The sequence below is a fragment of the Cynoglossus semilaevis genome, chromosome 6 (genome assembly GCF_000523025.1).
Source record: "Cynoglossus semilaevis isolate Cse_v1.0 chromosome 6, Cse_v1.0, whole genome shotgun sequence".
NCBI classification, from domain to species: domain Eukaryota; kingdom Metazoa; phylum Chordata; class Actinopteri; order Pleuronectiformes; family Cynoglossidae; genus Cynoglossus; species Cynoglossus semilaevis.
The window spans coordinates 1,869,509-1,880,990 of record NC_024312.1 but is presented as its reverse complement, the minus strand read 5'-3'; the positions used below and the strand labels follow the sequence as shown (position 1 = coordinate 1,880,990).

General features: G+C 43.4%; 1 protein-coding gene across 3 annotated transcripts in view; it reads left to right on the top strand.

Moving 5' to 3' along the window:
- Positions 1–11,482, top strand: part of LOC103379541 (guanine nucleotide-binding protein G(o) subunit alpha-like) — a 58,626-nt gene that overhangs the window by 46,884 nt on the left and 260 nt on the right. Inside the window, exons 5-8 of one of the 3 annotated variants that reach the window (XM_025056372.1) lie at positions 2,155–2,283; positions 3,402–3,531; positions 6,072–6,225; positions 7,218–7,301. In XM_025056372.1, coding sequence (XP_024912140.1) covers positions 2,155–2,283; positions 3,402–3,531; positions 6,072–6,225; positions 7,218–7,301 — 497 coding nt within the window. Of the gene's footprint in view, positions 1–2,154; positions 2,284–3,401; positions 3,532–6,071; positions 6,226–7,217; positions 7,612–11,482 lie in introns of those variants that run through there. The other 2 variants (XM_025056371.1, XM_017033002.2) reach the window with 2 other exon arrangements.

The window sequence follows — 11,482 nt, the reverse complement described above, 5'->3', positions numbered from 1 at the left end:
AGTGTGGGGGGGGGTCATTACTCTCTGCCATGTTTCTGCTTGTAAAGCTTTAATATCATTTCACACAGTAAATCCAGTGAAATTTACAGAATGAATTAGTTGGAGGTTCACAGTCGGAGAACACACACACACACACACACACACACACACACACACCAGGCAGTGGAAAACAGAGAGAATTATTGTTTTATTTTCCTAGAAATAAACAATGAACAGAATGACGTCACGTACCGTATTTTCCAGAATATAAGTCGCTCTTTTCTTCGTCTTTTTCTGGGTTCGTTCTTATACTCAGCTGCAAATATATAATTTCACGTTTGTAATTATCACACTGTCAGCCACTAGAGGGCGTGTATAGTCCGGTAGGTTTTTTTGTTTTGTTTTTTAAGTAAGAAAACGATGAGAGAAAAAAGATGAAGGTGAAGAAGAAGATGATGAAGACGTGATGAAGACGTGATGAAGACGATGAAGAAGACGATGAAGAAGACGCTGATGAAGACGGTGAAGAAGACGGTGAAGAAGACGATGATGAAGACGATGATGAAGACGGTGATGAAGACGTGATGAAGACGGTGATGAAGAGGAGGCTCTCAGAGAGAACGCTCTCCTGTCAACATTTACATCTGGTCAATTACTTCAAACAACATCCGCTCTGTTTGGGAGGGGCTGTGTGTGTGTGTGTGTGTGTGTGTGTGTGTGTGCTTTAAATGTCACATTAAAGATTGATACACACTTCCTATTATGTTGTGGCCTGTGGAGCGGAGCTGAACCAGCAGCCAATGAGCTGATAGGACACATATCACATGGTCGGACCAGTGTGTCGGTGTTTGTCTGGTTTTGTTCAGACCTTCTTTTATTCCCCCCTCTGTTTTTTTTTTCTGGCACCAGCACTGACCAGTGTCAGGACCAGTGAACCTCCATGACACCCAGGTTCTAACGCCTCGTGTCTCAGTGGCGCCTCCTGTGGTTAGGGACGGCACGGGATTCTGAATTTGCTTTGACGTGAAAAACAAAAAGATTTTTAATCATTTTAGCTCCACTGTTTGTAGCTGTTTTGAACCTCGGACTAAAGTTGTTTGTGGAGCAGGAAGTCGTCATGAAGCGTCACAACAACAACAACAGTTGAACCGAGACGTAAATATCACTGTTGTCAAAACAGAAGAATGAAACGTGAGTTTGTTCCCGTCTCAGGTCGTCCGTCGACGACAGACTAAACTCCCCGTCTTTTCCTGTAGCGTCCAGTGAAATCTGTGACAGCGTTTATCGCCCGGTGGGAAAGTGTTCCCATCATGCATCTGGGGCAGGAGGTAATGGCGCTGTGGTGTGTGTGGCTTTGTTCTCAGATCCTCCCCTGAAGCCGCGGAGGTTTCTCTTTATTTTTGTGCAGATGTGACGACCTGTTTCCAACAATGACCACACGCTTCAGTCCGTGATGATTCACCGCCCGCGGCCGTCCTCACGCACTGGGTCACTGGTCACGACTCGACCTCCATTATAAAGAACACGACCGCGTTCATCGCACACACACAAAAGAGACGACGACGATAAAAAAGTAGCAGGAAGTGGTTGAAGTGGTCGCAGAGAGAGAGCGGGCGAGCGAGCGAGGAGTGGATTGATGACGTCCACGGACGGGTTTGTTGGTTCTGCTACGATTCATGGTCCCAGGACTAGGTGTGTTCTAGATGCTGGTGCCTCATGATGTGATCTGTGAGTCCTGGGTTCGATTCCCAGAGGAACCACGTGCCTGACTGTTCCTCCTCCTCTTCCTCTTCCTCTTCCTCCTCCTCTTCCTCCTCCTCCTGTCGCTCTGGGTAAAAACGTCTGATTGATGCAGAAATGGAATCGATGTCACGAGGTTCTGTGATAATTCCAAAAGCACGCACGACCACGAGGTCCGGCCGTAAACGGACTGTACAATTTGAAGAATGAGCCTCTCCTCGTCCCTGGTCAATTTTCTGGCCATTTGACCTCTGACCTGGTGTCACCTGATTGGTTATTTCTGATCTGAACATGTGTTTATTTTGAAGGTTCTGGTGCCTAATCAGTCTAATCTGTTTAAACTGTCAGAACGGTCCAGTCCGGTCCGGTCCGGTCCAGACCGTGGTCCGTGAGAACAAACTGCCAGTGTTTCACCGTCTGTGTTTCTGTGTGCAGCTACCTGGACAGTCTAGATCGGATCGGTGCAACAGACTACCAGCCAACAGAGCAGGACATCCTGAGGACCAGAGTCAAGACCACGGGCATCGTGGAGACACACTTCACCTTCAAAAACCTCCACTTCAGGTCAGCACCAACCTGTCCCACCTGTGTAAAAACGTCTGATTGATGCAGAAATGGAATCGATGTCACAAGGTTCTGTGATAATTCCAAAAGCACGCACGACCACGAGGTCCGGCCGTAAACGGACTGTACAATTTGAAGAATGAGCCTCTCCTCGTCCCTGGTCAATTTTCTGGCCATTTGACCTCTGACTTGGTGTCACCTGATTGGTTATTTCTGATCTGAACATGTGTTTATTTTGAAGGTTCTGGTGCCTAATCAGTCTAATCTGTTTAAACTGTCAGAACGGTCCAGTCCGGTCCGGTCCGGTCCAGACCGTGGTCCGTGAGAACAAACTGCCAGTGTTTCACCGTCTGTGTTTCTGTGTGCAGCTACCTGGACAGTCTAGATCGGATCGGTGCAACAGACTACCAGCCAACAGAGCAGGACATCCTGAGGACCAGAGTCAAGACCACGGGCATCGTGGAGACACACTTCACCTTCAAAAACCTCCACTTCAGGTCAGCACCAACCTGTCAAACCTGTCCCACCTGTCCCACCTGTCTCCTCCTCCTCCTCCTCCTCGTCCTGTCTCCTCCTCCTCCTCCTCCTCGTCCGTGGTTACAGCAGTGATTAAACACTCTCTCAGTCTGTGTTTCTGATTCTCTTCCTCTTTAATGAGCTCTAATTCAATCAGAGACGATGAGACGATGAGAGCGGAGCAGACGTTGTGGGACGGTTGGAGACGGAGGAGGAGTTTTACCTCGACCTCTAATTAAATTACACTCAGTATCTGCCTGTGCGTGTGTGTGTGTGTGTGTGTGTGTGTGCGTGTGCCTACAGAAGGTTACGCAACTGCAGACAAAAAAAAAAACTCGGCCGGGGATTCTCTGACTCTGACTTTAGTTCCAGGAGTAAAAATTCTATCAAACCGTCGTCAGTGTTTTCTCAGGAAGTTCCTACTGTACGAATGTGTAGGCTGTGTGTGTGTGCGTGTGTGTGTGTGTGTGTGAGACTGCAGTGTTCCTGCAGCGGTCGGTGTAACAACAGCGACACGTTTCACCTGCAGCACGGTGACAACGTCGTTTCATTCATAACCAACCAACACGTTTGTTTCCCCGCTGTCTCTGATTGGTCCGCAGGCTGTTTGACGTGGGGGGTCAGAGGTCAGAGAGGAAGAAGTGGATCCACTGTTTCGAGGACGTCACAGCCATCATTTTCTGCGTGGCGCTCAGTGGATACGACCAGGTGCTGCATGAGGACGAGACCACGGTAAGGACGCCTGAGTTCACGCCCGAGCTCTCTCTCTCTCTCTCTCTCTCTCTGTCTGCCTCCCTCACTGACACTCACCCAATCTCTGCTCCTGTCACTGACGCATTTCAGCTACTGCTGTGAGGCCTGACCGCCCAGTTATATGTTGTTAAAAAACAGAAACTTATTTCTAAAAAAACCTCAGATCTCTTCAGTTTTGTACCTGACTAGAACTTGATAATGTCACTGATTTATGTCTCCGTTGTTGTCACTAAAATACAATAGCATTTATAGATACTGTAATAAAGAGTCCTGCAGAAACCTACGTTAGCTTCACCGTTAGCATTTTGCCTATAAATAAAAATAACAGCCTTTAAGGCGTCTTTTTCTGTTTACGTATTTTTTCATCTGCTGTTTTTTTTTTATGCGAAGCTTCGTTACCAACGTGTCCAACCAAACACAGAGACAAACAGTCCATCAGTTAACACTCACCTCAGTGTGTGTCGGTCTGGTGATACACATCAAAGGTCACTGTAATTCTGGCGTTCAGAAACAGGAAGTGGTTTCTTTAGTTTCACTGGTGATCAGTTCATTTAGAAGCTTTCACTTTTTTTTTCTTTGGCTGAAACTGGACGATGGTTAGGACGGTTGTTCTGGGGGTTCTGGGGGTTCTGACTCCCGTCTGCTCCACAGCCACCGTCGGGTGGAGGAGACGGAGACGAATCATCCAAAACAAACAAACGTCTTTGTGTGACCGTGTCATGACGGCGTCTTCTGCAGGAAAATAACAGGAAATGAAAGTGAACGCTTCACCATGTGACTCAGCCGTGAGGGAGATAAAAACAAAAAGCAGAACTAGACTTTGGTTCTGATCCACTGATGTTCAGGTGCTGGTGGACGGCGTCGGCTGTGAGCTCTGTTAAAGGAATATTCTGGAAAAAAAATCACATCTTTAAATGACTAAAAAAAATGACTAAATCGCATGAATGAGAGCACGAGTAACGTCCACTAGGGGTGTCTGATGTTACCTTTACGCTGCTATCGATCTGCTGATATTGTTCAAACACTTAATTTCCGATTCCAACATCGACTGATGCAGCTGTTTGTCCCCAAAACTGCGGTAAACGTCTCTGGACGCCACGACCACGTCTGACGAAACGTTAAGTTTCATCGGGTTTTCATTGACTGTTTCACTTCACTGGTCAAAACTCAAGGTTTTACTCTTTACTGTAGTTGAGCATCTATTACAACAAATACTCGTACTGTAGTACTGTAGTACTGTAGTACTGCAGTACTGTAGTACTGTGCCTTCAAGTGCTTGCGTTTTGTTTTTCGCTGCCTGTCTGTGTCTTTTACCTCTGAAAATGTTAACAGCTCTGGGTGAAACTCTTTCTCCTCACCTCCTGGGTCTTCGGGGGGGAGTGGGGCAGGGGGGGGGCAGTTGTAAACCGGGGCAGTGGGCTGCGGGAGGATTTTTGTGCTCCTTGCATTTCCGGTTCGTGCTCTCAGCTCCGCCCTGCAGCATCTCTGGCTCCTTCCGCTCCTGCTGTCGCTCTCTAACCACTCAGCAGTCAGATCTTCTGCAGAAGCTCCGCCCACTGACAGGTAGGAAACGTCCTGACAGGTTTTACCTTGACACAGAGTTGAAAGCAGTTTCTCTGAATCTACTGTATATCCAACCTGAGAAATACTGTAATCTGGGTACATTCTCAAACCCGTCTGTCAGTCACCTGTCAGTCACCTGTCAATCAACTGTCAGTCAACTGTCAGTCACCTGTCAATCAACTGTCAGTCAACTGTCAACCCCAGAGAAACAGCTTTCAGCTCAGTTCTTAAACTTGTATTTTGTCATCATACAAAAACTGTACGTTTACTTTGTTCATAAGACAATACAACAGCGTGTTAGCTTTTACCTGAAATATATTAGTCATGTAGCGCTAACGACTGGATCTAATATATATCCACATGTCAACATTTGATTTATATATTTAAATTTAATTTGATTCTGTGTTGATTATTAATGAAAAACATATTTTATTCATAATATTTATGATCCTTAGATCACGTGATGACTACACTGGCCCCTACTGGCCATAACACCACAGGCTGACCTTTGACATAACCTTGTCAGACCTGACTTATTTACAGACGTGAACTTGTCTTTTATCGGAGTGGACCAGCGTTTCCCAACCTTTGTTGAACCACAGCACATCACCAAACAAAACTCTGACCAAAAGTCCATGTAATAAAATCAGGAATTGAAGAAAGACACTCACAGAGATCTTCTTCAACAGAACTTTTCATAGCCATCTGCTGCCCCCTAGCAGAAGAGGATTGAATTGTTCTGCCTTTCATGCTTTGACGAGCAAAGAAAACAAATAATAGTTTTTGCATCAATTGAGTGAAATTGGATCATTTTCCACGGCACACCGGTGGGCCACGGCACACGGGTTGGGAAACACTTTGTCTCCGTGTTTTATCTGCATGCCTTCCTGTCGGTCAGTCCAGTACACACCGGTGTCTGTCGCCCCGTTCAAACACCGCTGTTGTCTCTGCTGCAGAACCGCATGCAGGAGTCGCTGAAACTGTTCGAGTCCATCTGCAACAACGTGTGGTTCAAAGACACCGCCATCGTCCTGTTCCTGAACAAGAATGACCTGTTTGAAAAGAAGATCAGCAGAACGCCGCTGTCCACCTGCTTCCCAGAATACAACGGTACACACACACACACTGAGTCAAATATGTACAATAGCAGCCATGCTAGCAGCTGATGCTAAGGCTACATATTTAAAGGTGAACTCAGAAAAACAAACTCCAAAATCCATTAAATATAAACAGTGATTTTCTCATTAGAGTTTGAACTATCGCGATAACTAACTCCCACTAACTTAGTGATCTAAACTAGTAGAGTGTGTATCAGCAGTTCGTATGTGTCTAAAAGTAAACACTGGATTTGAATTTAAAACAAGAACCCATTTAAAATATTAAACCACAGTTTATTTTTTGTATTGGGTTTTTGTGGTATATAAAAATGTATATATACAAAAAAATATAAAAAAATAAATTTCCAATATTTTCATTGTTTTGGTGAAAAAATAAGCATTTTCTAGCCTAAGAAAAAAAAAACAGTAAAAAATAAATAAATAAATGAATGAATTAAAATACACTTGTTCAGTTGAAGACAACACTGATATACTGGCAGGAATTGAAGAAAGAACTTCTTCAACAACAATGAATATCTTTTTATTTAGTTGTCATAGCCATCTGCTGCCCCCTAGCAGAAGATGATTGAATTGTTCCGCCTTTCATGCTTTGACGAGCCAAGAAAAATGATATGCAATAAATAAAGAAATAATAGTTTTTGGATCAATTAAGAGAAATTGGATCATTTTCACGGCACACCAGTGGGCCACGGCACAAACGATTTTTGTCATATTTCACGCCCTACAATTTTTTGCCTATCATCTTGGCACTTGACCCCTGCGTTAGACGAGGGACCGCTGTATTATTCAGTCCTGGCTGGTTCCTCTGTGCAGCTCAGAGACCACGTCAGCACGAAGTCTGCTGAGCTCAGAATTCACAAAAAAAAAAAAAAAAACAGTCTGAAAACTCCCGCTGATGAAGAAAATGAGGTAGAGTCCGCTGACGCCACGGTTCAGATGGCAGCTCCTCCTCGCAGCCTCACCATCTGTCATCTGTCTCCTCAGGTCCAAACACCTACGCAGACGCCATCGCCTACATCAGGACCGTGTACGAGAGCAAGGACAGGACGCCCGGCAAATACGTCTACTCCCACGTCACCTGCGCCACAGACACCAAGAACATCAACATCGTTTTCGCCGCCGTCACTGACGTCATCATATCTTCAAATCTGGTCACCTGCGGCCTCTCCTGATGATGATGTCACGTGTCGTCACGTGTCGTCAGATAGAAAACACGTCTGACCTGTATTTAGGAGCAGCAGCCTGTCACAGTAATGATTTCAAAACTGTACGAATACGTAAACGTCAACGCCTGATGTTTCAGGTGGAGTCCAGTTATTAGGCGTAACTAAAGACGATGATGATGATGATGATGACATCACAGGAAGCTGGTTCTGCAGCTCCAAAAAAAAAAAAAAAGTCATTGTGACTTGAGATTTAAAATTATATATATCTATACAGTATATATATAAATATATATACTGTATATATATATACAGTATATATATTTATATATATACTGTATAGATATATACACTATACGTATGTATATATATAAATATATAAATATATGTATACTTTATACATATACACACTATATACAGTATACATACTGTATATACAGTATATAGTTTATATATATATAAACTATATACTGTATATACAGTATGTATACTGTATATAGTGTGTATATGTATAAAGTATACATATATTTATATATATACATACGTATAGTGTATATATCTATACAGTATATATATAAATATATATACTGTATATATATATACAGTATATATATTTATATATATACTGTATAGATATATACACTATACGTATGTATATATATAAATATATGTATACTTTATACATATACACACTATATACAGTATACATACTGTATATACAGTATATAGTTTATATATATATAAACTATATACTGTATATACTGTATATATCAAGAGAAAATACGACTCCACATTTTCATAAGTATTATATAAAGTCCAGGAGAATTCTGTCGTTGCTGTGACTGGAGGCTTCCACAGTTTTACAGTTAGTTGGTTAGTTTACAGTTGTTCAAAAAGTTGCTGATAAAAAAAAGTAAATAAAAAAATGTTGGATGTTGTTGTTTTGAGTTTTTACTTATTTTTTTGCAATAAAAGACAAACATCTGGTCCATGTTATTTACAGCTTTATTGATTTGATTTCTATTAAAATATATAATTTCACGTTTGTTATTTACTCACTCATAGCCACTAGGGGGCACTGATGTGACCTATATTCCGGAAAACGCGGTAATTAAAATTCCTGAGGCAACTGTGTACATAATGTACATGCAGTCGTTGGTGTGTGTTGGTTTAGCAGATCTGTTCACACACACACACACTGTCTTCCACGTCTTTAACTTTAGCGTCTTTTCAACAACAAGCTAGCCCTCTGGCCGTTCCTCTGTTCGTCCATGAATGACTGGGATTGAAGTGAAAGGAGGGAAAACTCTTTGTTGAGCTTTGACTCTAGTTATTAATATTGTGTGAGTGGGGGGGGCAGGGGGGTCGGGGGGGTCTCTTTGTTCATCGTCCCCTCTGGTTATATTTCACCATTGATTTTCGAGGTTGTTTTAATGTCGCTCGATGTGTGCGCCCACTCAAATCCTCCGAGACCCTGAGCCACCGCGCTGACTCAACCTGACTTCACCCAGATAATGGTTCAGTCAGGCATTGATTTCCATGGACCCCGGGGCCCCGGCTATTATACCTGGCCCCGGCGTGTTATACACCTATTGTCCAGCAGTGGGCCTTAATCAGCCAAGGGCGAGCGCTAAAGAATCCCAGGTCCCAGAGGACCAGACGTGATCGCCAAATATAGCCACGGTCTCTAAGGATGTCACAACTAACACCCACTGGGGGCCGGGTGACGGCTAGGGAGCAACGTTGGTGTGAAACGCAGAGTTTAAGCCAGAGTTTAAGCTAACTCAAAATTAACAGAATTTTTTTTTTTTTTAAATTTAAGATTTTTTTTTTCTAACAACAAATCAAATTAATTTCAAAATGTTTATGTTTATACGGCCTGAAGTCCAGTCATACATAACAACAAATCAAATTAATTTCAAAATTTTTATGTTTTATTGACAGAAACATGACACGGCCTGAAGTCCAGTCATACGTTATGCCGACGACACCTTTACGTCTGTCACTCACAGCGTCAGTGTTGTTCTGTTTCTTGTGTTTAGTGATTTATGATGCCACGAAACTGGATTTTTTTTTGTGTGTAAGTTTAAGACGAATTCTGTTCATGTTTGGGTTCGTACTGAAGAAGACGTTACTGTCATGAAGTAGTTAAACACCGAGGTGGGGGGGTTGAGGGGGGGGGGTTCACAGCCAGGTGGTGTATTTCTCCTCTGGTTGAGGACGGCTGTTAAATTCTTGAGTGGATTTTGAAACACACCTGTCCCCTGCGGCTCGTCCGACCTCGGGTTGTCGAGAGTTGTTGAGGCAGAGAGGAAGTCTGAGGAGACTTCACGTTTAGAGTTTTTTCCTGGAGCACAAATTTGGATGTTTCCAGAAATAACCTGTGCATTATTAGTAAGACGAACCATTAATGGTCCACAGAGAGGAGTGTGAAACCAGGACTGGACCACAGTCGTCCCTCTTGGGACCCGTATTTTAAAAGTCACAAACCTTCGTGACCCCAAGTCAGCAGACAGTAGAATTCTTAAACTCCTAAGAAACATGATGCGAGATGACCAAAAAAAAAAAAAAAACTCTTGCGACCCGCCTGAGGGTCGTGACCCGGTATTTGGGAAACACTGGTCTAAAGAGTCGTCCCTCCTCCTGATCCTTGGTTTGTTGCGTCTTCTTCTGTTTTTAATCAGCGGTGCATTCAGGAACCAAAGGTCCTTTCTCTGCTCCAGGAGAAATGGCCCCAGGTTTGATTTAAATGAGACTTGTTTATGACTCTTATGAATCACTAATCTTTTAGTTTTGCAAACAAATGCTTTTGGGGAAAAAGAGATATTGAAGGCAGGAATTAAAAAAAAAATGCATGAATGAACTCGTGCAGCCGAGAGAAAGAGGAGAAATATTTGTTTATGCGTAGAATAGTCAGCGACTTACAGAACTTGCTGCACGACTTTTATGAGTCGACGTCAACAAGTTCTTTCCTGTTCGTGTTTACGTGTCATTAAATCAGTGCCACGTGACCTGGACTTGTCTGTACGACTCCTACTGTTCAGCGTCGTCTCGTTCTTTTCAAACTTCTTCCATCTGTTCCTGTCACCTCTCCTCCTCCGACTTCTCCTCCCCTCGTTTTTTAACGTTTTCCTTTTTTTTTTCTCTCTTCCTCCAATCACAGAATCGCATGCACGAGTCCCTGATGCTGTTCGACTCCATCTGCAACAACAAGTTCTTCATCGACACTTCCATCATCCTCTTCCTCAACAAGAAGGATCTGTTCGCAGAGAAGATCAAGAAGTCTGCGCTCAGCATCTGCTTCCCGGAGTACACAGGTAACGGTGGCGTCCGCCGACCGCCGCTCCCGCCGCTTTGATTTGACGTTGTTCTAATGTGTAATTAAAGGGAGAGAGCGTGAAGTCACGGGTGAGACAGATGGACGGGTGAGGAAACGGATTTGTACAGAAACACAAACACAAAGAGGCCGAAAAACAAAATCGATCACAGAGAAGACGAGTCATTACCTGTGGTCGTCCACGGACACAAGGAAGTGATGTCACAAGGAAGTGATGTCACCAACGACAGGCCGTGGTTTTCACAGTGTTTTAAGATGAAGGTTCTTGAACAGAATCAGAGAACGTCTTACAAAAGAACTCACATTTAAATGCAGAAATGTTTGTATTCAAAAATTTCAATTTTTGAATACATTCTATGGTGTGCTCCTCTTATATATATATATATATATATTTATATATATATATATATATTTATATATATATATATATATTTCTGTGGTGTGGTCCTCTTGTTCCACACAGTGACTTCTTCTGTGATTGGTCTTCTCCCCCCCCCCGGGGGTTCAGCTCTGTCCTAAACGTCTGTCAGTTTGTGGATGAACATATTTTCCTGCTCCGTCACCAGTGATGACTGCAGTGTCCTGAGATTCTGACTAAATGTCAGCCCTGACTTTGCCGGGGGCCGTCTCTGACTCTGAGTTAGCACCAGCAGGTCGTGACCTGGACCAATCAGAGCAGTGAAATAAAAACCTGTTTTTTTTTTTTTCCCTTCTCCTCCTCCTCCAGGACCCAACATCTACGAGGACGC